The sequence below is a fragment of the Cyclopterus lumpus genome, chromosome 9, assembly GCF_009769545.1.
Source record: "Cyclopterus lumpus isolate fCycLum1 chromosome 9, fCycLum1.pri, whole genome shotgun sequence".
NCBI classification, from domain to species: Eukaryota; Metazoa; Chordata; class Actinopteri; order Perciformes; family Cyclopteridae; genus Cyclopterus; species Cyclopterus lumpus.
In genome coordinates, this window is record NC_046974.1 from 9,120,971 (window position 1) to 9,146,508 (window position 25,538).

The 25,538-nt window shown below is 41.6% G+C and overlaps 1 protein-coding gene across 1 annotated transcript; it reads right to left on the reverse strand.

Annotated features, from left to right (window-relative positions):
* Nucleotides 1-4,535: 4,535 nt before the first annotated feature.
* On the reverse strand, nucleotides 4,536-25,421 carry txnrd2.2 (thioredoxin reductase 2, tandem duplicate 2). Its single transcript, XM_034541370.1, has 17 exons — nucleotides 25,040-25,421; nucleotides 24,545-24,610; nucleotides 24,404-24,460; nucleotides 24,161-24,305; nucleotides 23,519-23,593; nucleotides 22,195-22,273; nucleotides 21,285-21,347; nucleotides 20,974-21,044; nucleotides 17,300-17,319; nucleotides 16,847-16,938; nucleotides 16,581-16,755; nucleotides 11,168-11,304; nucleotides 9,447-9,542; nucleotides 8,806-8,898; nucleotides 7,506-7,577; nucleotides 6,725-6,822; nucleotides 4,536-6,259 (listed from the first exon to the last, which is right to left on the reverse strand). The coding sequence occupies exons 1-17, from the start codon at nucleotides 25,113-25,115 to the stop codon at nucleotides 6,136-6,138; spliced, it is 1,539 nt and encodes a 512-aa protein (XP_034397261.1). The 5' UTR covers nucleotides 25,116-25,421; the 3' UTR covers nucleotides 4,536-6,135.
* Nucleotides 25,422-25,538: the final 117 nt, after the last annotated feature.

A 25,538-nucleotide genomic window follows, 5' to 3' on the forward strand; every position in this document is an offset into this window, starting at 1 on the left:
GGGGCTGCATGCAGTCCGCCTGCATCACATAACAAGATGGTGTCTGCAGCCCAGCCGGTGTGTGTGTGTATTCTCACTATATGCAGGTTTATGCATAGGCAGGCATTGCAATCTGTGCCAGCGTTATACTCCGATAGGGCTCAGGCAGTTCCTCACATCTGCAGCCAGATGTTTCAGCTGCAGAGTAGGAAGCCATCATGACACTGGAAGGTACTTTGATTTATGTGATGTGACTCAGACTGATAACACCAGAGGCCCAGAGCAGACACAGTCACAAGGAAACTGTCAAGTTAGAGACACTGATGTTCTCTGCTCGGCTAGTGTTTGGCAGAACCTTTAGGAAGTGTAATGACGCTTGTTATTTTCAGTGCAGAGTCTTGTTAGGCTCGTTATCTCCATCAATACCCGGGTTTGATTAATGTGAGGTTTGTAATGTTAAAGCTATTTATCATAAATTAGAGTAATCAAATTGTTTTGTTTCATAAAGGAAGATTACTAAAAAAGCCAGGCCTAATTATTTTTTCAATATCGCTTACCTAATCTCTTGCTATAAAATATTATTACCCGTCTGAGAAATTAGTTTGTTCTTAATTAAACCTGGCTGATCACAGTAGCTTTAGGTTGGCTTTATTAAACTGCTTACCCACTTTGATTTTTTTTTTTTTTTAAAGCATAGTGGATCAAACAGGATTAAGAGGTTCTTAGAGGTGCAACAACATAATTATAATGCATGCAAGTCCAAATGACGTGCCAGACATGCCTTTAAACATCAGGGTGTGTTTGCTTTGCTTTTGCTTGCAGACTGCTATTGTACCAACCTACGTGGCTTGGCATGCATATGCACACAAACACTGTCCCTTTGTTGTATGCCATCATCAAACATCAGCTCAACAAATCTCTGTGCTGCTTCGAGAGGTAATAAAACAGCTTCCTGTGTGGCAAAAGACCTGATTAAATGATTTAGGAGTTGAGGTTGCTGATCGTAATTGCTCCCTTCGTGATGTCTTGGGATCAAAACCCAATTTTCTGCTTAAGGCTGTGGTCGGCCGGACCGGCCGCGACAGGCCAAACCTAACCTACATCTAGCTGTTTTAACACCCACTTCTCCTCAGATAAAAGCCGCTGTAGCAGCCATGTGTATTGAATCTAGACCAATCCTGAGGGTATCCTGTTCTTATCAGTGGTCAGATAAGCTCATTTCACAGGCCCTCGCCTCTACTGGGCTACCAACAGGACCCCGCTCCAACAAGAGCTGACCTCATCTACCTTTTCCTCAATGCTTGTGGTTGAATGAGAGGTCAAAAAGGGAGGAAACGCCATGACTGACTCTTTGTAGTAGCTACAGTACAACAAAATCAAATATCTAGTCTTTGAAACAAACGAGACAACCTTGAAATTCCTGGTGGGGAGTATTGAGACTCTGGACTGGTCACAATCCAGCGTCAAGATTAAAATGTGTATTTGGACTGTGGTGTCCGTAAGCTGGGTAAATATGTACGGCAACTGAAAGGACAAGCCCACTATCTCATCTCAACACCCTCGTTCCCTTGGCTGTTTTCGTGAGCTTATACCATTAGGCTCAGTGCATGGCTTCAGCGGGTTCTTTGAGCTAATTGTCTTGAACTTGGGAGGCCAGATGAGGGGGGAAAACACACATCTGGTTGGGAGACTCACCTTGGCTTACCAGTCTGAGGGCTCTTTTTCTGCATCGAGCCTCCTGAGGAGCCTCTCCAGCCACCGCACCCATCAAGGCCCTGCAGGCATCTCAGGCTGACAGCTCTTTAGCCAGGTACGGGCAGTACAACAGAGCAGTCATAATTGGCCCCTATTCATTTCTCAAGGATAATCCTCGCCATGGTTGAGCCTTTTCTGTTCCTAGCGTCATTTTTTCGCAAATGTTTACACAAGTTATGTATCGGTTTCTCTTCCTCCTGAGGCTTTTGCTCCGGCTGCGGGTCTGTATAGCCAGCATGTGTGTTTTAACGTGTGTCTGAAGGTTCTGCTCCTCCAGCGTGGCTGCTAGGGCTCAAGACCTGAAGTGACAAAGGCTTTGTGAATGTCTGACTCACAGACAACTGTCAGTGTTCAATGGTCTGGATTAAGACCGAGCATAGAACCGAGCGCACCCTGACATGTTGACATGTTCTACTAAGTGCATTTCAAGGTGGATTTAGCCTGTTTGCTCCATTGTGGTTGGACAGAAGAGACACAATTGCTTAATGGGACTGGCTATTCTTGAGATGGCGGGTGAACTTTACTCCCGCTGTCTGAGTTGGGACTGACACCAGCCTCTTTCTCAGGGTGAGTGAGGCTGCTGTGGATCCTGAGGAGGTTCAGGGGTTTCAGAGAGCTCTGTCCTTAACCAAACAAACACAGTGGAATTTCTGCCATTGTTGGTGCAGAGGGTTGAGTGACAGGGCTGCATAGCAGAGCTGCCTGTCAGTAGAGACGACTCCGGGTCAAAGTGTGACCCCCCCTTGTGACACTGCTTAATATAAGACTGTGCCATGTAGCATATTCTAAGATAAACCTGTACAGATGCATGTTTACATTGCAGTGGTCAGTGGTTCTCTGGATTTTTTTTTGGGATGCCCTTATAATGCTGTGAAGAAGGAATCCCCTCAACAATTTAAACAGATTCTCTTTAAAAAAGGAATAGATCAATATTTTGAGAAATACATATTTGCTTCCTTGCTGACAGTTAGGAGGAAAAGATTGAGTCTGTATTAGGGTTGCAAAGGGGCGGAAAGTTTCCGATAAATTTCCGGAAAGTTTCCACGAGAATTTTGTCTTGGGAATTTTGAAAAAGAAAAAAAATGTTATTTGCAAAAGCATATAACAGGGAACTTAAATGTAGTTGAGAACAAGACTATGCACGCCTACCTCAGCTGGACCCTTAATGCAGCTGGTTGGGAACATTGTCTGCCAGAAACATAAACGTTTTTGAACGTCTTTGTCATCAGTGTTGCCTGAACGTTTCAGCCCTATGCCTGCCAAGTGTGAGAGCGCCGAGTTGTGTAGAGGCCAAGAGCGGTATTGCAGACAGATAGTGATTTCAATTATAGCTCCCAACATATTGAAAAAAATAACTGAACTAGTTCATTTTTTGGAGCTGTGAACTTAGTTCAAATTTTTTAATTATGAACTATGAACTGAACTAGTTCATTTTAAAATATGTGATCTATGAACTGAACTAGTTAATATAGAAAGTGAACTTTCCCAACACTGTTTGTCATTACCTAGCATATTGATTACTTGGTAAACTGAAGCCATGTTCATTTTAATACCAAGTTTATTTGTATACAGTAGACTAACTTTTTACAGCAGTGAGGAGGACGTTGATGAGGTCCAGGAAGAAAGCATTTAGACCTGAAAGGATTCAGGGAAAAACACACAAAAAAATAAAAAAATTGGGTTGGGGGATGGTGATCATATAGGGAATACACCTTTTTTATTCAACGTTCATGTTTTTGTTGTTGGATGAAAGAATAAAGTTCTACTCACAAAATGTCAAAAAAGTCAAAAATGTCATTTTTAAAAGTTGTATTATAAATGTTTGCATGCATTTCTGCTTATGACAAGGTAAATACAGTTAAATTACCCCCAAATTTCCAGTTTATTCCCGTTAAAAGTTTCCAACTTTGAATATTCCCGGAATTTTGCAACCCTGGTCTGTATGGTGAATATCAGCCTAATGGCAGAAGTCCAATACCTGTTAGTCTTCATGCAAAGCTTAGTTAACCTGCCTCTGGCTGTAGTTAAATATTAAATGTATGGATGCGAATCAAGGCTTGAAAGGAAAATAAAAATATTTACTCAAATGCTGAGCTGTACAAGTACATTCACATGGATACACATTACAGATGCAATCGACCATGAAACACAGAAGACTCAATCAGTGGGCATCGTTACTTTAATAGTGACACTGTGCATTCCAGTGGTAATACTTTACATATAAATTATGTATAACAAAGCTTTAATGGAAAATTACACTTCTCTATTTACAACTGCTTAAGTTGCCGGCCAGGGGACATCAGGCCTACACTCCCCAGTTTTGGGTTTTAGTGCAGGCCATCATTATCTGGCCGACCTGAAAGTTGAACCCTGACCCCCCCACGGGGCACTGTTGAGGCTAACTGGTCAAAGCTTGGGCCTGGAGTGACTGCTCAACAACAACAACAACAACAGCTATTCAAATAAGACAGATATGTCATTCAAAAAAAACCATTTTGTGTGTGTGAGCAGCCACACTGTGTACAAGATATCGAGCAGATGAGAAAATGCAGAAGGGAAGTGGAGGGTAAAAAGCAAACAGACATTACAGTTACACTGATGGCCCCAATAACTTCCCTCATGTTGCCTTGGGCCACCTGAGGTCTCTGAAGTGGCTCGTTAAGCACAGGAACATAGACTCAATTACCCTGGGCAAACACAGCGCTACCGCTCAATGTTGTGTTGGTTGGCTGGTTGGTTGGGTCTGTCCGTCTCCTTGCCATCCTAACCCCCCCCCCGCCCCCGCCCCGCCTTAGCCCCCCAGTCCCCTGCCTTGCAGCGCCGCAGCATATGAGCCCTCTGTGCTCCGAGTGATAGAGTCAAGCTGTTCCTGCTGAGCGGAGGTCAGGGTCCTTCAGTCAGCACCTCAGCCCTGAACAGAGCACACAGGAATCCCCCTTCCCTCCCGAACCAGGGCTGAAACTCAGCTCTCTCTCCTCTGGCCCAGGGCCAAATAAACCTGGTACCTCTCTCTCTCTCTCTCTCTCTTTTTCTTCTCTCCATCTCCTGGCACACTGTCACTCCCCTCATCGAATTCATTAATCAGACTGGGCACATTAGACTTCAAATAAAAATAAACTACGCCGAGCAGCCTCCTCTTAGCTCCCCTGATTTCTGTAGCAACCCCTTTATTGACAGCCCTGCTCCTCATAATAAACCCAAGATGTCCAGTGTAGCCAGCAGGTTGAACACATGAGCACTTTGGCAAACTGTGGGGGGCTATTACTGCTTTATTGGTATAAACAACTTGCCTTATCTTTAAGTGTGATGGCTCTTTAGGTCTACCCTGCCATCCATGTAAATACACAACAGATAACCCTTATCAGTTTGGCACCAATAAAGCCAGTCTGCTTTCAAACGTCATCCAAGAGCACATATCTTTTATAGGGATTAAAGGGATTAAATGTGCAACCTGAACGTATTCAGGCTTATTTTTTTATCCAATGGCTACTTTATCTTCCATTCTTGGCCCATAATAAAATGGGTAAATTGGGAGGGCAATAGTGCCACCTTTGGATGATGTTGAGTAGTACAGTTATAGTAGAGCTCTCAAAGCCCTGTTATCAACAGGTAGAGTTTTCCTGTGGCATCCACACAGCTTGTGACAGCAAATATTTGTAGTGCCATTCTGTTCTTTCATTTGGTTAGAGAAGGGTATGGAGGAAACGGAAGGGGGCTGGAATCTGCTGGGGCCTAAACAAGCCGGGGCTCCCTGGCCAGGTCTTAGCTGCCTGACTGACAAGCGGCCCACCAACTGTTTGTGTGTGTCCATGGGAAATGGGGCGGTGTTGCGGCGACGGCCCTGGGGCCATCCATCAGTGTCATGGGGAGGGATGGGGGGGTTGTGGGGGTGTATGGTATGTGTCACCTCCAAGACTAATGGACAGGAAGTACAGCCAGAGAAACAACAATATTTGCAGAATATATATATATTTGCAGAATATATATATATATATTTGCAGAAATATATATATATATATAAATATAAACACACACCGAAAAACGTACAGGTTCGGTCCACGGTTTTCGTACGATTTCAACAAAACCCTGAGCACAGGCTTTAATTCTGATTGATGAGCCTGTTCATTTAAAAGACGCTTGCCACAACTCTCACTAACCTGATCCGCAACCGTGTATTCTTAGAGGATACACTCACAATATGTACATATATGGTAAACTAACTTGTGCAACCAGTGATGATCTTGAAGAGACCATGTTCCCAGAGAGAGCAGTGTGAAACTGAGCCATATAAAAAGGAGGGGGACGAGGAGAGAGAGCAGGAGAAACCCAGGCTAACTTCTTCCTACTGCTACAGAAGGACCCTGTGTGCTCACTTGTGTTCAGAGACTGAGGTGCTTAACCTCAGCAGCCGGTTACCGTGGCGTCCAAGCCGGACCGCTTTGTGATGCTGACCTTGGTCAGCTCCTCGGCACAGGTTGGGTGGATGCCAACTGTCTGCAACAGGTGAGAATATGTTGCTCCACACCTGAGACACAAATACACTGAGAGGTCATTCACATTGGTTTCAGTCACATTCTCTCATGACTGACAACTGTATACATTAACCTCTATCAACTAATCCAGTAATCTTTTCTAATTGCTCAGGACGTGAGCAAGGACCCAACTTAAAATTGGATATGTGATGTGTTGAATAGTTGCATTTAAGGTTCTCAGTACGATATTCAAAATATTAATATAGCGGCAAACAACGATTTGCTGTATAAAGACAAATCAATTAATATGATCGGAATTTTTTATTTTGCACCTTAAGACCTTTAACGATTAAAAATGCCCAAAAATGTTGTATGGGCCAGAACTGGACATCAAGACCAGTGGTGACTTTCAAAGAGTTAAAACACAACAACTCAACACCATCATTGTTTGGATGGTTGTTCCACAGGGCACACAAACACCTTTATCTTAAATAAAATCTAGGATTTATTAAACTTACTGGAAGCCCATAGCAAAGCCCTGTGTGACTTCTCCTGCGTTTGGACCGGTGAAGTGCAAACCCAGGATCTTCTGCTCTCCAGCCCGCTCACATACCACCTGAGGAGGTAGAACACTGTATTTAAGATGACTTCCTAGGCAACAGATGGACAAATCAAAAGGTTGGCAGGATTATGGTTAAACCTTGAGGACTATGTATTGAGTCTCCAAAAGAACCCACTAACCTGCTGCAGGAGGCACCACTCCCATCCATAAACCTGTGACCATATTTATTGCCTGAGCTAGCGTGCTTGCGCATTGAGTAATTTTGAAATATTACTTCCGTTTAGAGTGGCAGTGCAATTACTTTGTGGAGCAAGAAGGCAAGAAAGCAACCATTCAGATTCCCAATATATGATCAGTTTAGCCAAAAAAACACTGAGCTGTGAGGAGCTGCTGGCTGTGTTTCACTGCCAGAATGGGTAGACACAGGTCCGCACTACACGTTTAACCATGGTCTATTCAAAAACAATAATAAAGATAGTAAACGAAACCAAGAACCACTAATTTGGTAATTAGCTCGGTAATTGCTAGATAGAGCCAAATTGGAAGAGCTAAAAGGGTTGCGTTTCAAAAGCAAGTGAAGAAATAGGCGTGGCAGCATAAGGTGAATAAGCATGCACAAACAGTGCATCTCACACAAATACAATGAAGTACAATGAACTCAATTATATGGTGTATAATATGCCAACTGAATCTGCTCAAGAACACCTCATAAAAAGTAACTTCTCAGTTTAACCTACCTTTAAGTAACACTGGCTGGCATCGCGCTCTGCAACAGTGAATTCCAGAGGCTTGTAGAACGCATGGTAGACCTACAGACAGAAAACATAAATCTCTTTCACCGGGGAAATTATATAGAACGTATAATTGTGATCCTCAAGTCCATGCAGTATTATTTTACAAGCAGTACTTCACGGTGATGACAAAACAGCCTGTTGTGGATCTTTGCTTTGAACTGAGACGTCCCAGGTGAAAAGGGAAAACACGTTTAACTAATAGAAAGTCCTATGAAACCTCCCCAGTTGATTATTTAGACTAATACAATTGTTTTTTTTCATTGCAAGTCTTAAATATGCAAATAAGGGCTTATATAGTGAACATTTGTGAGGAATTTTAGAGAAATACACAAATGCAAATGGGGAAAAAGTGTAATAACATAAACACCTTTTTTATGTTCATTTCCACTAGTCTGAAAGAAGACAGTAAATAGGCCAAAAATCTCAAAGTTTACCAGTGCATGAACAATTATGGTTTTGCCTGGGGTGTCTCCCCTTAACCAGCAGAGCTTAATAATGTGCAAAAAAAATAAAATAAAATAACCACATCGATGCCTGCTCATAATTTCCAACTCCTGTAGTGTGTTTTATTCTACGGGCCAACGTGCCGACACAAGTTGTGAGGGCCACGCAGCTGTCGGGGGCAGTCGCTACAGCTCCTTCTCTGATCTAGGCGCGCCTGTCATCGCCTCACACACACCTCAATCAGACCTCCTGCTCGCCTGTCAGTCACAGCAAGGTGCCCCACCTCGCCGCCGAAACCGTTTATCGATGGCTTCGTGCAGGTGTTGGCTAGCATCTGGCACACCGCTCACGTACGCAAGCACGTAAAAATACGGAGCTGCTTGCTGTTGGCATTGTCTGTGCATGTCAATGTTTGTTCAGCGGTTATGGGATATTGTATTTTTCATGCAGTTTGACGGCAGTAACAAGCCACTAACACTGCCTTTGTGTGTGTGTCATTTCTGGGTAAATAAACTAAACACATAATACAACAAAGTTACATTCACAACTGGAGATCAATGCTCACCAGTTCTGTACTGTTATATTTTAAAGATATTATTTCCCTCTATATACACAGTAATAAGTTGTTAAATTAACCTCACAGTAAGTTCAGGACATATACAGACCACCTACAAAGTACCTTTGAACACTTTTTTATTTATTGCATTTTAACTTGAAATAAGGACATAATATGAAATACTACATATCTATTCTAAAAAAAAAGTCCATGCTTACATCTACAGTGACACATCCATCATACCTCTATGCCGTCTTTCCCATGCCTCTTCTCAGCCTCCTCCTCAGACAGACCCACACAGCCGTACTCAAGGGGGGTGAACACAGTGGTGGGCACCTGACACACACACACACACACACACACACACACACACACACACACACACACACACACACACACACACACACACACACACACACACACACACACACACACACACACACACACACACACACACACACACACACACACACACACACACACACACACACACACACACACACACACACACACACACACACACACACACACACACACACACACACACACACACACACACACACACACACACACACACACACACAATTAGTAGTTCGACAGAATATGTAGTATTATGATCATAAAATATTTGTTCATTTACTTTACATGCATGCATTGCATATACTGATTACTTTATTTGCATTTTACTACTCTGCAGGCGGCTTTGAATGCATCATAGAAATACATATTTTAGTAAATACATATTTAGTACTGTGTATCATACTCATTTCCCCCCCAACCCCATATGAATATAATATAATAACATCAGGACAATAAAACTTACATCTTTTTTATGACACATTAAGGTGTGTGTGTGTGTGTGTGTGTGTGTGTGTGTGTCTTACGTTGTCGTAGTTCATGAGTTCAGTGCTGTGTCCAGCCAATCTACGGGCGAGAAGCTTTCCCGCTTTAATGGCCGTCGGGGTCAATTCAGGACGACCCTAAAAGAAGACACGATTTTATTCACTTCTATATATGTTGACCTCACAGACATACAGCTTCTTGAACATGTGTTTACTTTGCTATAAAGTAACAGAAGTCTGAAGTTTAAACCATGTGGTCATCTGTTTTTATTTCAAACAGTTATGACTACACAAATTAATACTCTGTGCATAAATATTGTAAAGGTGGGCCCATAAGTCAGTGACGGACATAAGTGGAACGTACTAAACATTTAAAACAGTCTAGCACACTTACAAAAATCTCTACGTCTGTGTTTTGCCTTTATTGTTCTGGGTGTCTGCCAAAATAGACAAACACATAGTCACTCACACACACATATTCACACACACACACACACACACACACACACACACACACACACACACACACACACACACACACACACACACACACACACACACACACACACACACACACACACACACACACACACACACACACACACACACACACACACACACACACACACACACACACACACACACACACACACACACACACACACACACACACACACACACACACGATGCAGGAAACGGTAGGGCTGCAGGGCAATTCTAAAGGCATGACTTAAACCTGTTAAATTACCACTGCACATCCTGTTGTCCAAAACATCTCCTGCACCCTCTGCATGTATGTGATGTGCGCTCTGGTATTCCAGTATCTGTCATGCGTCATCATAATTCATTTCTTGGCACTCTTCTCTTTGAGGAAAAAACAACAACAACAACAAAGCACTGGAAAAATCGAGATATCAATCCTCCTGCTTTAAAAAAGAGAATTAAAAAAAAGCCTCCCTGTTGCAGTGAAAAGTTGACAGACATATTGGGGTGAAGCACAAATCATCAAAGCAAACTGTCAATCAAAGAGAGTAACTGTGGGTGTCATGAGGCCTGGGAGGCAGGAAGGAAGCACACAGCTGGCCGTGGTGAAAAAACAACAGTGACATTACATGTAGCAGGTATAACTAGTATTAACATGGCTGGTTCAGCCTGGAACACACAGTGCCAAAGCCAATGAGCACATGAAGGCTTCACTTGCTGGGGGGTAATACGTCTTGTATGTGTGCACAAAGAAATGTCCAGCCTTTAAGATAATGGTTCCTTTTTGGATTAATAACTTGTCTAGTTTCTATATTTTGTGACATTCATCAAACATGCACAGCTCGGTTGTAGATAATTTTCTAGACAATTAATTATTTTACAAATCTTAGCAGTGGGGTGTGTGGGACCTCAAACAATGAGGAACAAAAGCCAATGTCAACAAAACACGAGGTCCACGAGATCCATTCACCTCTTAATATCTGACAAACTACAAATCGTTATGACCTTAATTAATGGTAAGGACCTACTCTATGTCTTAGGGATAGAAATGTGGATACTTAAAATAAATATTGCTGGTTATTTACCCTGTGTTGCTTGTAAGCTGGAGGATGTTTGCTTACCACACATTGTATCGCATCTCGACTTAAGTGTCAACAAGATCTAGCGACAACAGTTGAATTCACAGTAATTTATTTTACAGTCTAAACTAATAATAACTCATTCTGAGTGTTAAGGGCTGTTTCTGCTGTCACTGTGGTGTCACTGTCGACAACGCCTACCTCGCCGATGTCACCAAAAGCATAGATATTTGGCACCGAGGTGGATTCGTCAGAGCCCAAAATGATTTTCCCCGTCTCCCTTTTGAGTTGCACGCCAAGCTTGTCCAGGCCCAGGGCTTTGGTTTCAGGGGCTCTGCCTAAGGTCGATGGAAGGAAACGACACAAGGAGAACATTAAGTCAAAACTCAGGAGAGAGAGAGAGAGATTTTAAGGCATGCATCACCAATGCCGACAGAAAACCTTGCCCAAGACTTTCCTAAAGCCTCGTGGTACTGCTAAAGGGGATTATCTGTACAGTGTTCCTTACACAGAAGCATGCAGCTGGGAGTACTCGGTGTGAGGACTCACTAAACCCACATTCACCTTCATGGGTGACAATCCCATGTCAATTCTGCAGTGACACTTCAAAGACTACTTTCAAGAACTACCCAACAATAAAGAATCAACGTGTTTGAGGGGATTGGATGCTTGTTAAGAGCTTTTCCACCCCGACAAAAAAAAACCTAAAAATAGCAAACTAACTATTGCTGAAACAGAAAGATGAATTCCATTTTCAGATGAATTCAGCTTTTCCCCTTTAGTAAGCAACCACTACGCCATGCTAGCAGCTCTGTGAATGCAACTAAATGCATCCTCTAGAGACCTTGACTATCTGTAGTACATTATGTTTTGACAAGATATTTCACTCAACACCACAACTGTGATCACTAGGGGTGTCACAACATATAAGACAATAGCCATGATTTGAAAAAAAGGACATTTAAAAAAATCATGTTTATAATACCCATTAAAATATCATGTTAATAATCCAGTGGCTCCTAAATTGTTTCATATACACAGTTATGGTTACAGACTCTTACTCCACCTCTCTACACTCGTATTTGAGCCCATAAAAGGAGACACAACACATAATAAACAAAGATTAAGATGATGTTGACTATGAGCATTTTTTTGTTTTATTTTTCTCAATTTGCGATAGATATTACCATAACATCTTTATCGTGACATATTTTGACTGTGATAATCGTTACGACTTGAAGAAAAGTCAGTGGAACACCAAAGTCATTAGTGTCGATCCTCTGGGGACCATGAATGTAGAAAATCCAACCAATGACCAAATGAAGGCCAAACCATAATTCGGAATTATTCAATTAGAAAACAACAGCAACATCTGGCCAGCTAAGAGAGAGAGAGAGAGAGAGAGAGAGAGAGAGAGAGAGAGAGAGAGAGAGAGAGAGAGAGAGGAAACTGATGAGCAGCTGGGAATTGAGATCCCATGGACCCCCATGGACACCCAAAGGTGTGATTTCTGACACTTCCTGGGGGACGGATGACTAATGCTGTCGACACAGAGTCTCTATGGTGATGGGGCATGGACCACTCTTTCCCCCTCCTCTCTATAGCTCCAAACAACCTGCCTGGGTAGCATAATAAACACCCGGCCCTGAGCTACCCATGTAGATACTATCGGACAGCAAAAATAACAAACCCCCGAGACCCTTTTTCCTGGCTGGAGCCAAAGAACAACGTCCTCCCCCTCTTCACAGACCAGGGGGGGCTACAGGGACCTGTCTAGTGCTCCACAGCATGGGTGGTTAAAGGCGATGGGGAGCACAGAGAAGGAGGAGAAAGGGGAAGTTAGTCATGACCAATTCCCAAAAGCAAGACCTCATTCTCACATTTCTAGTGAATTATAGTGCATTTAGCTATTTACATTTTGAAATTTAATTCTCTTATCGGTACTTCTGTTTTTCGTTCTTCTTCAATTCTGCATAAAAAAAAGAAGAACAAATGCAGGAATATATCTATAATATAATACAATATATATTTCCTTCACTTTAAATGTATCAAATGTTTTGGGAAAAACAGTATTTCCAGTGTCAAGAATGAAAACATTGTTTGACTTTATAAACCAGCCTGTGAAGGATGGTATAAAACTTGACCTGTCTGACAGCAGCGGAGATATTAAATACATTTTCTGCTTAGTAAATATTAATTTAAATTACTGCCCAAATATTAATATTGGCCTAAAAAAAAAAAAGTACAAGCTGACTGGTAAAGACTTTCTCTGGCCTTCCTGTCTGTAGCTCCAGTCACTGCAGTACTATAGCAATGACCACAGCTCCATTGTACGGCGAGGACACAACAACAGTGGGCCGCTGATAAGGGACTTAGTTGAAGCAGACACGCAGACAGACACACACACATGCAGACACACACACGCGCACACACACACACTGGTATGACAGATAGGCCAATCTGATTCTGAACAAAGCCTGTTGTGACATTAAGAGGAAGCCTCCAGACTGCTAGGCTAATTAGCCACAACAACCCGCCACAAGTTGAAATGAGAGCTTGACGCTTATCTGATCAATCAAATGAACAAAGACAAAAGGGAGAGCTATGTGGGGGCGGACTGTTTTGTTTTCGGGGGAATAGATCGTACAGGATGCCATAAATGTATTGTGTTCTATTACAAGTCAAAAAAGATTTTAAGATGTCCATCGATAAAGAGCTCGCTAGCTATGGAACAAATGTGTGAATTTCATGGGAATGGGAAATTCATTTGACAGTTTGGTGTGTTTTAGTATCACCATTGTTCCTTATTTTCCACAAATGCGATGTGTAACTTACAGCCACCATCATCACTTCTAAGTTCTGCCTCAGCCTGCTTTTGATCACCACAGCAGGAGTACTGTCAGTTTAAAGGCCCTAAAAAAACATCATTTCTAACGTAAACAAGAGCAGTTTGGGTATTTCATAGAAGCGATTTCTGTACTGTAAGTGGGAGGGCCTCAGTTGGAAAAAGGTGATATCATACATCTGTGTGCACCAATCAGAATTTAGATACATTTGAATCAAAATGGGATGACAACTGTGAGGTCTTTGTTTGTGTTGTCAACACTGTCCATAATATCTGATCAAATCCAGCCCACAAAGTCCCTGAAGCAGATTACTATTTGAGTTTTTCACTTTGAATTACTCAGATATTAATTCATATGAAAAAAGAAACACCTAAAAGGTGCCTTTTCCAAAACCTAAATGTTGTTGCTTGGACAAATACTAACAGATTCAAGACCACATTTTCAGACCTATCCTATGTCATGATAACAGAAATGTGCATTATTATTTCTGGATCTTCAGTTTTACATACTATTGTTAAGCCAGTATTTGGTTGTGAATACGTATACTGCTACAGTTTAATTGAAGATATTCATTGACTTGCAGAAACCATGTTCCTGCCAAAGAATCTCATTGATAGGAATAATATACAAAGTTATAACACATTTATCACTTCACATCAGTAACTTATAAAACTGACAGTCAAAAGTCCTTTAAAAAGAAGTAGGAAATGTTTTCCAATGACATCCTTCAGTACTGTAGAGCTCAGAGAGGAGGAAGAGCAATGTGCCCACTGTCCACATGTAGACAGGAAGCATGGAAATGTTCTGTTTCCTGGTGTGTTTCTGCTGGCACACCTGGACAGGGGAGCGGCCATGAGGCCAGGAAGGAGCAGGGGAAAGGTGGAGGGAGGCAGGGCTGTGGAGAAGGATGTGGCACACAGTGGTGATACTGTCCCCCGGTCCCCTCTGGCCTTTAATAACTCCACAGAGGCCTGTGACCCTGCCTGGCCCCTAGTGTAAGGTCACAGTAAAAGGAAGTGGCCTTGTACTCATAACTCCTGCATGCACACATCAAAGAGCACAGGCCACGCGGTTACTGGTTCTCACTGAACTGTATGGGAACAAAAGCTGTCATGGATATAGCTGGGTCCACGCAAGGTTCCAGCTAGTCGCACTAACACAACGATATTGGTTATGGATTAATATGTGACACCGTTTTCATATAAGGACGAGGAACTGAAGAAGCTGAATAACGAATAACAACAAAAACTAATGTGCTGCATTAAGTGTTAAAGCAGCTAAAAACAGGGTAAAATACTTCATAGATTGGAGCACTGTGGATTAGAATTGAAAATAATTTGCCAGGTCCCAAAATGTCCTGTGCTTTGTTGAGTCTGTGTGAGAACGGTTGAATAGAGGAAACAGGCTGGCAGCATCTCATGCAAGTCAGAATGCCTCCTGATACATGCAGTCTATGCAAATATCATTCTCACCAGCAGTCTAACGCTGAGACGATGTGGGAATACGGCCACGGGAGGGAAGAACGAACGTCATCTCAGCTGCAGGGTCACGCACATCCGTGTCGCTGTCGCACGCACAGAGCACGAGGTGACCCCCCCTCCCCTCCCCTCTCACCCTCCTTACGACACTCAAAGCGACTGGAAAAGCCTGGTAGCCAGATTTTCAGAAGCGTTTGTGCCGTCTTTGAAACACAAATAAGCCGACTGCAGTTGCCCTGAGAGAAGTTCCCATCATTGTTGCTCATACATGCTGGTGGAACGGGAGAAGTGAAAAGCTGGAATAGAGAATGGATAGACGACCATGCTGGCGCTAATGGCAGGCAAAGGGCCGCGGGCAGGGATGGCAGTGACAGATGCGGGGTTGGTTTCCGCAGGGCTGGCATGGGCAGGAAGGCACAGAGTGGGAGAACAAAGAGGGGAACGTGGTGACCCTGTGCCTGGGTGCATCCTGCCCAGTCCTGCCTCTCTCAAACCAGAGCGCCAGCGCTGGGTGATTAACACTTCCCCTGGCCATTCCCATCACTCAGGCTTTATTACTTTGTTTTCAGTCTTGATTCCTCTGCTATCTGCTGACACTGCTCTCTATTGAGGATCACAATTAAAATGATGGGAGCAGGGAGAAGAGTCCGACCGCTGTTTTCATTCAGACAAATACATGGGGAACAATACGACCGGCGTATTGTACATGTACATACCTCAAGGTTTTAAAAATAGGTGATAATTACTGTACTTTGAACTGGAATGATTCTAACACATTTGTAAAGTCGAGTTTGCCATAAATCAATTTTAGTATCTGGATAAAAAAGTTGTTTCATAATTTTAAGGACTGTACCGGATTGAGGCTCAATCAGCCAGAGCTATTTTTTTTTGTCTTTTGGGGGGGGGGAAGTCCATTTAAATTCTCAAGTAAATTAAAACAAGCTATGTAATAAGTGTAATATTTAATATGTAAGAAATGCCTTACAGTCTTATTTGTTTTTATTAGTCTTGGATAATATCATGCACAGTACAGGTCTGGAGTCTTCACCAAGGCTTTGACCTGGCCTCTACTCAAGAGTCCAGGAGCAACACAATGAGCCTCTACCACTTCAAGATGCTCTCTATTTAAACTTAACCCCGTGACCTCCAGGTGAAGGGGGTGAGAATGCTTTCTTAAGCACATTGCTTCAATGTTCCATTCTACATTATCACATGTATTCAGGCTGGTTTCAGATTGAAGTGAGCCGACCTCAACATGTGACCCACACACAGCAACATGCACAGACTCACCAACTGCCCATAACACGGAGTCGTAAGTGTCCTTGTGCTCGTTCCCTGTGTGGGTGTCGGTCCAGGTCACCTGCAGGGCTCCTGAGGAAAGTTTGTCCACACTCTTTGGGACACACTTCCATGCAAACTTGGTCCCATATGCGTCCATGTAGTCTGTGACTAGACCTGCCATTTGCTGCATAAACCGAAAGAGAATGTCCACTTTCAGACATGACAAAAGAGCATGATTATGCAGAATATGCATATTGAAGTTTAGGAAGCAATACCTGATCAAACCCCCGGAGGGCAATGCTGCGGACCATCACTGTGGTGTCCAAGCCAACGCCGGTGAGGAAGCCTGCACACTCCAGAGCCACATCTGAGCAGCACCAGGTTGAGGATTACAGACTGAAACTCTTAGACGGCAAGAAAGTAGTTTAAGAAGGAGGAATCAGTCGCGCAGTGTCATGTAAACAAGAAAACTTGGTTAAAGAAATTGTCTTATCATGGTTTCCAAAAGGGCCTGTACAACATATGTCTCAGACTGAAAACAGAGGTCAGTGTAGTAATGCAGATATGGTACCCTGAGTTTAGTTCAAGTGCAACGAGTTATTCAGAAATAATATTTGAAACTGGTCTGATGCCAATGCTTTTATTAAGTCAATAATGTTTCTGTAGCTGATAACAAAATGAATTATACAGTGGGTCTATTTCAAAGCTCTCTGGCAAACAAAGGATACAGCTGGCTCCAACCACAAGCCTGTAAAACACAAATTAAGCAAAGTAGTTAGCCAAACAATACAACAAAAATAAATGTCAGAATTTGTGCAGAACATGTTTTGCCAAATAAAATAAAGCAAGTCCAAAATTGAAGATATTTACTTTAAAATCCTAGAATTATAGAGGTGATGAATTACAAAACGTCACAACCTCAGAGAGAGGTGAAGACGTGTGAAGAAATGTAAAAAACAGGGACAGTAAAAGGTGTGTGCAGAGTAAGTGAGTATGTGTGTGAGTGTGTGGTCCAGGTGAATCACACTTCTAATCCAGCCCTGAGATCTGTAACGTTGAGGAGGGCTAATTGCCAGTGTTAAGGCTAATCCCTGCAGATGGAGTGTGCAATGTTCAGGGCTCAAGTCCACACATCAGCCGGCTGAGTGATGCCCGTCACCCACATGGATGAGGCCCTTCTCATCCTTGTTTTTACCTCTCCAACCGAGACCTCCTTACCTTAGGTCTGCTCCACCTGACAGCTCGGGCTGCCTGAGGCACATCCTGCCCGTGTCCATGCTAACACAAACCACTCAAAGCCCGGTGCCCTCGTTCCCTGAGTCCCTGTAATTCACAGCTGCACTTAGCGCGCATTGTGAAGTGGCTTAAAGAAGATTACGCAAAGAGCTTTAGCTTGATTCTACACTTTCATCACTGAGGAACTGTCCCATTTTCCCTCGCCGCCTTCCTTCTCATTGTACATTGGTCTGAGTCTGTGCAGCTGCTACATTTCTCATCTAAAAGATGACGCGATAGATCTTTTACAACCCTTTTGACCCCTTTCAACAAAAGGTGACATTTAGGGGTTTTTACATGGTGATTTCATTTTGTTATTTTCCTTAACGTTTCTTTTTGTATCTATACATCTAATTTGTTTAGAGTTTTGTGTCCATATATTTTTGGGGGAATAATAATAATAATATTATATATATATATATATATATATATATATATATATATATATATATATATATATATATATATATATATTTATATATTCAAATACAGCAGGGGTAGAATTTGTTAAACATTCAATGACATTGTTCACAGGCCATATATCTAAAGAGGACAATTATATACAAGACATACCTATATTATTAGGAATACACTGTTTAGAAGGAATCAGATTCTTCCACAATTTTCACATTATCAGCTGCATAAAAATGTAACAACATAAATCCATTTCCTGATCCTCACTTTCATTTGTTGTCTACGTTGCTAGATGAAAGGAAGTATCACAGGCATGAAAGCTATGCGTGTGTCTCATAAGGGGAAAAGCGGGGAACTCCTGACTGTCCATTGACTGCCTGGTGGCAGCCTGGTGGCAGCCTGGTGGCAGCCTGGTGGCAGCCTGGTGGCAGCCTGGTGGCAGCCTGGTGACCTTGGGTAGTTCTTCAGAAGCTCCATCACGATAAACACGAGATTTGAATGCTCCTCTTGTGTGTCAGTCGAGCATGTGGGGGTTTTGTTACAAAGGCTTGGTGTCAGTCCAACTAAGATACTTTGTCTATTGTTGCTTTAGACTACATGAAGCAATTTCAGTTTGCCTACAGTCCCGGACTCGGGCTTCACATTTTTGGTTTTTAGTCTTGCCAAAACGAAGAGGACTGCATGATAATGAATCGATGAGGATGACTTGAACCAACTTTATAAACATTAAATTAAAAACAAATAATACATTTGTTTTTTCTATATAATAAAAATACCACAAACACTTTATGATTTTCACGTCATTGTGGAATATTTCAGATCTCTGCACCCTTTTCAATAAGCCCACTTTAACACATACATTTCAATGTATTTTTCATATTCTATTTTTAAATAGATTTAAATAGTAGAGTACGAGTGTGAAAGACAATTAACTGACTGATAGAAGATTTTCATAGAAGACACTTATTCAACCAATATATTGCACTAAATAATGAACAGGGCATTTTAAATCCCTGTCAAATCCCATGGATTTAGAGGAAACTTTTATTATTGACAAAGGAGAATGTTCTGTTTTAACAGGACGTTTATTGACTATTGACAAACTTGATGTGTTGCAGAATCTTTTATTCTGGACTATTCCCTGGGAAAGAAAGCAGGTTCCAAACTCTTTTCGTCATGATACTAAGTTACTGTAAATAATTCTTAGGCCAATGTAATCTGCCAGTTATGAGAGAGGTATATGTATGTGTGGCAGCCAGGGCTGCTGTGTTGCTTGCAATGGTGGAGCTTAACTGTTGAGCCCATGTCGGCTAGCGTGGGACATTATTTTTCTGCTGTTCACGTTCACAGGCACATGAGTGCATCCATGACCCTGTGAATGTTTTGTTTCCCTACAACAGCTGGGAAGTTATGCTGCAGCCAGATGTGGCGCTTTGCAATACACTGATGAAAGATATTCCCAGGAAGTGCGGTCCTTGTCCGCCACAACACAAGCTGAGTCAGACACGCAACACAAACCCTCCTTCATGTACTGGCCTAGCCCTCGACCAGTATCGCACTCCTGCTGGCACGCGCTCACTGCTTTCTCCTGATCGCATGACGATGGCAGCGAGCTCTGGGCTTCGGGGCCCCGGGGCCAAATCTATCACTATGTGTGTTTGTGTTCCAAGACCCATTAGACACCCATCACTCGGCTAGACCCCTCCAACAACCAGGCCTGCCGGCAGAAACAGCCTCCTGGACCTCACCTGCACAGCTGAAAGCTCGGCAGCACAACAACATCTCTAGCTCAAGTGTGTGGTTTACCACATAGGAAGCTAATACTAACCTCATACAGCCTGCACTGACATCAAAGGACTTCCTGAGCTCAAGTGGATAATTCTGCTCCATATACAAAAGGCGTTTTGATGAATGGGCGAACGTTACAGTGGTAATTGTTTTCAGGATGGCTTCAGGGCACATATGGTAATTTCTTGTCTATAAATGATTTTATATTGCCACCAAGTGGTCAGAAAGTTGAATAGCATACATATTACTAAAGATATGCAACAGAGAAATACAACATGTTAGCATTAAAACATTAGAAGGAACTGATGTTCTTCAAAATCAAAACATTTAAATTGAGTGCTTTCTGCCCATTTCCAAAAACACAAGCACGGATCATACGCCAAACCAATCAATATCAGCATTTTAAAAAAGTAATATAATTAAAAACAATTAAAAACTGCCCCAGTGCAGGCGGCACAGATACATATGAAGCTTACATATCGGAATCATTATTTCCGCTCATCTGTCAGCGTAAAGCAAACAACAACCACAACCCAGGTATCCCACAACCACTAGTCACCGTCTGCACGTTGTGCCAAGAGGAAACATCAGGGAAAGACCAATTAACCAGGTGATGACAGGGGCTAAATGGTTGGATTAAAGGGCTTGTTCTGGAAAGGTCAGGATGCACGCCGCTAATCGGAATCATGAGGCGAAGACAGGCTGACAGGAAAGGAGAAAAACAAACTCCATGTCACTGATGAGTGATTACAGTGCGTGACAGTGGGACGTGTCGTGTCAGTGCGGTGAGTTAAAGCAATGCATTAATACAGAGGTGAGAGGTTCTGCTTCCCTCGTAGCTCAACAACGATGCCAACAATCTAACACACACTAAATTGCATGACTTTAAGGGTGATATCATTATATAAACTGAGGGTGTCCTCACGTTTTCCCAGGCGACTTTTTCAGCCAGAAGATGTCATCACTGGTGAGTCCGTGCTCCATTGCTCCTGGGATCTGAAACGAGGGTTAAAGCTGTGAGCAGAACTCTCAACCTATCAACCAACTATACACAAAACAAAACCTGCTATCTTTTGTGTTTTAAGGCTTGTACAGTATGTAAGTACAGTATGTAAGACCTAGTGCAATGCTTACAAACCACATTGTACATGACTTATGAGGTTTTGGATACCCTCTCATTTGTTTTGTGTACCTGGTAACCAATCAATCAAACAACACATGCAGAAGAAAATGTACCTGTGTGGGGTAGTTGGGTCTTCCACCTGTGGCGATCACAATGTTCTTGGCAGTCAGGATCGTCTGTATGAGAGGACGGAAATGTGAAGTAATAGCTTTTGTTCATATCCTTCAAAAAACAAGGAAATGTCAAATGAAAGCCATTGGTCTCCACAATACTCTGCATTTTGGTTATAATGCAAACTCTTTATAATCTCCAAACAACTATCAGCACGCTAAGGCTAAAAGGATGTGTTCAATTTAGATTTTGCACCTCAATTCAATAACTCAACGAGAAGTAAAAAGAAACATGACATTTTAATGCTGATTTTACTCTGCACTAATAAGAAATTCAAAAGTGGTAGCAAAATTAAATGGGTGTTTAGAAATCTATAAAATCAATGGAAACCCTTAGAAAAGTGAGAGACAAAACGTTTCCATCTGAGAAACAGGTGATAAAGAAAGGTTATGCCATGTGGAGGTTGCTGTGCACCACGACCCCATGTTCTAAATAGGACTAAAAGGCTTTCCTGTTTTCTGCCAGGTAAGTTTAATGTCTCCATTCACAGGTACATTTATTGGCTGTTAGCAAGTTTTGTTACTATACGGTCAAGTCTTTCTTTTGACTAGCGGTGAGTCTTATTTAGAACATAGAGTAGTGGTGACTGCAGCCTCTTGTAGATGAAATTATTATATATTTTTTTGCCTGATCTTAAAGTCATAAACACAGGAACAATAACTTAATAAATTAAATCGCTTCCTCACCTCTCATGGCTTCTGTAAATATCTAAATCATGCACATATAAACAAGTGTACTCAACATGTTTTATAAAGTACCTCATACATTTTTTTGATTGTGGTCTTACTAATTGAAATCCAATTATCAGTTATGGACTGATTAAATTAATACAAAAATAGACGAGCCGCCCACCTCTTTCCCTGCTTTAGTTTGTCCTTTGACAGTGTGTTCATCCACCAGACTTCCTTTGATGTTCAGATACTTCACCTTCCTGCAAAACACAGAATGACCAGCTGGTTGTAGTAGTGTAGATCAGTCACTTATTTCCTGCTCGTTACCGCAGTATACTCTCTACATTTGATCTTTTTAAGCAGCTGAAATGCAATGAAACCATCACAAAGTTAACTCAGGAGATACAAACTAAAACATGATTTAGTTGCACAGAGAAGAGGCCTGGTCAGGCTGCATAGTGAGAGGAGAAATGTAACAATTGTTACTGGTTATGTTGTTCATGTGTTAGTCACTGTTGTTTTGGCCACAGGAGGACAGGGGATGCAGATCAGATATTGTGATAGTTTCTATGGCCATTTCTTCTCTAGGGAAAACACACAATTTGAATGCATTGTAACAACATAAATTCAGCTTAGGTTCCTCTTTAAAAAGTCAAACAAAAATATTTTTATTGTAATACTTTTTAATTGTCATTTGTTTATAATTCTGATTAGAAAGGCGTGCCATTGTCATATAGAGACTGTATATATTAAAAAAAACAATTGGAAATGATTGTTGAAAGATCAATTTAATATTAAATCACATTTAATTGCAATTCACTTTATTTAATATAAAGAGTGAATTTCATTTTTTTATTCAAATTATTTCTTTTAAATTACCTTTTTTCAAATGATTAGTTAGAGTGATCATGACAATTTCTAATTTGGACAATGCAAATATACTCCTGGTCACTGCTTTCTGGAATAGCCATGTACTAACTGCTACGTACTATTAACAACAATTGAACTGTGTTGTTTGCAGGGGAATCTTACTTTATTATTAATAATTAAAAATATTACATACATGCTCATTTATGGTTACATTTGTAATGAATACACTTGGAATTACTGTTTTGCACTGTGGTTAAAAATGCCTCTGTGCTGTTCTCTCAATGCTAATTGTGAATTAAAAGAAAAGGAAATCATATTAGGAGCATTACTAATAAGGGGAGTCCAAGCTAATTATCTCACTGGAATGAAAACATTTTCGGTTCAGCTTGGCCACATTCATACAGATTGTTAACACCTGTTTGCCCTCCAGCCAGCCACTCAATCAACATGTGGTCGCTGACTATCAATCCTTCAGCTGTGTGCCAAAAGAAATGTACAGCCTTCAGCAATAGCTCATGTAATTCAAATGAGCAACAATTTAAAGAACATACAAATAATCCATTGCTTTATGGAAATTCCATGTTCATGAAAATGTATTGTGTAAAGAGAGAGTGAGCAGAGCTGGTGTCACTTACTTGTCCTGGAGCTGAACTCTGTGACCCCAGTTCAAAGACCTGACGTGGTTTTGAATAGCCTCTGCCATGGTGGCCCTGGAAAACACATCAGTTAAACTAACCTGACCACTGCATTACTGACCAAACTGACAACAAAGAGGAAAAGATGCTTGACGCTGTGCCTGTGATCACAAGTAGTGGGTCAGCTCACAGGCATAGGGAATGGAAATGGAAATAATGTTGTTGTTTTGAACACTATATGCATTTAAAATACAAATTGGACAAACTATAATTTTTGCAAATTCTTTGGCCCATCAGAGCACCATGAAAGCCTTTCTCACATTGCTCACAACTTTGGTTTCTGCCTTATAATTTTTACAGGTGCTCTTTTGCCGTTTCAAGTATACATCCATTTGCCCCGTAAGCAGATGCATAGTCCCTTATGAATTTTGTTATTATCTTTGAATACACCATTCAAAAAGGTAATGCAAGAACAGAGTATTGAATAGTAGAAATATAAGTAACTAAGCAATAGCATCAACACCATCGCCATCATCATAATTCATTTTACAACCACAAGTAGCATATTTGTCCCACTGCATTCACATCACTAGATGGTGCTGTTTAGCTACTAATTGATAGAAAAACGTTTGATTGACATACCAGTCATGACAGATTGGCCCTGAGATCTGCCAGCCATACTTCTGAGCATCTTTGACTGCAGTGCCGAGTAGAGCTGCCTGGTGCATGAGCTTCTTAGGAATGCAGCCAACATTAACACATGTACCACCAAGACCCCACTTGGTACCTGTTTGGAAAAGAATGTAGGGAATAAATTAACAATGGTGTCTTAAAATCATCAAACAAATTTTAACTATTTGGCGGGTTCAGAAAAATGCATTTTGCCTTTAACAGATGGCTCCACATAATCCAGGACAGCAACTTTCTGTCCCAACTGTGCTGCTGTAAATACAGAAACATTGTCAGTGTGGGGTTTGGGTCAATGTGCAAAGCAAAGATTACAGGAATTTGAAAAGATAATATCACCTTCTTTGGAACAAGCAAGGCCTCCTGAACCACCACCAATAACCACCAGGTCATAGTCGTAGTTCCCTGTACGAGTTTATTAGATGATGAATAGTAGACAGTACAAACTGATGTAAATAGTATAGGTATGAACCTATTAGTTGTGCATTAACTTCCCATATACTGTATACACACACACGTGTATTTGTGTATATACTGTATACACACACATATGTATATGTGCATACAGTACAGTGCCATATAAACCGTGACACCTGGGCCATAGAGTAGAGATGGCCGATGACACCAGTTGAATGTGGAATTTACACTAATTAACAGGATAAAAATAACCAGCAGATCCTTGAGTTAGTTGAACTAGCTAGCTACATCAGTTACATCCGAGCTGCTGGTTTGTAACTTAGTTGTGCGCTGACAGAGAAACTTATAACTATAAACCCGCTCCCGTTCCGTTCTTCATATCTACACAAAATAAATGTTTGAACAAAATATTGTTACCTGTCAGGTTTCTTGTCAAAACGTGTAAACAATTAGTTCTTTTCCACCGGTGTTTGCCCCTGCAGAGGGCAGCCATGTTGTTATTGTGAAAGGACCCGGGCTGGGTGTGCGGACCAAACTATTGCCTGATAATAAATGAGTCCTACAGTCGACTCGAAATTGAACTTTTGTATTATTATTATTATGAACAGAAAATGAATAGAACTTATATTACATCTCAATAAATGTATTGGAATACTTATTATGTAGGCCTACATATTGTTATTGTATAACCAAAAGTATATATGTAGAACACATGACAGAGATCCCATTATATCATATAGCAAATGTAAACTATAGGCTCGTTCGAGATGAGCCAGTTCTGCGCAGAATCGATCGCCGGCGATCGGCGCGCAATGCATGCCGGTTAGATTTGTGTCCGACTTGCTCCCGACTTGCTCTGACGTCATGCACACGTGGTCAACGATACTCTCACGAGAGCGAGGCGTCCGTCGATTTT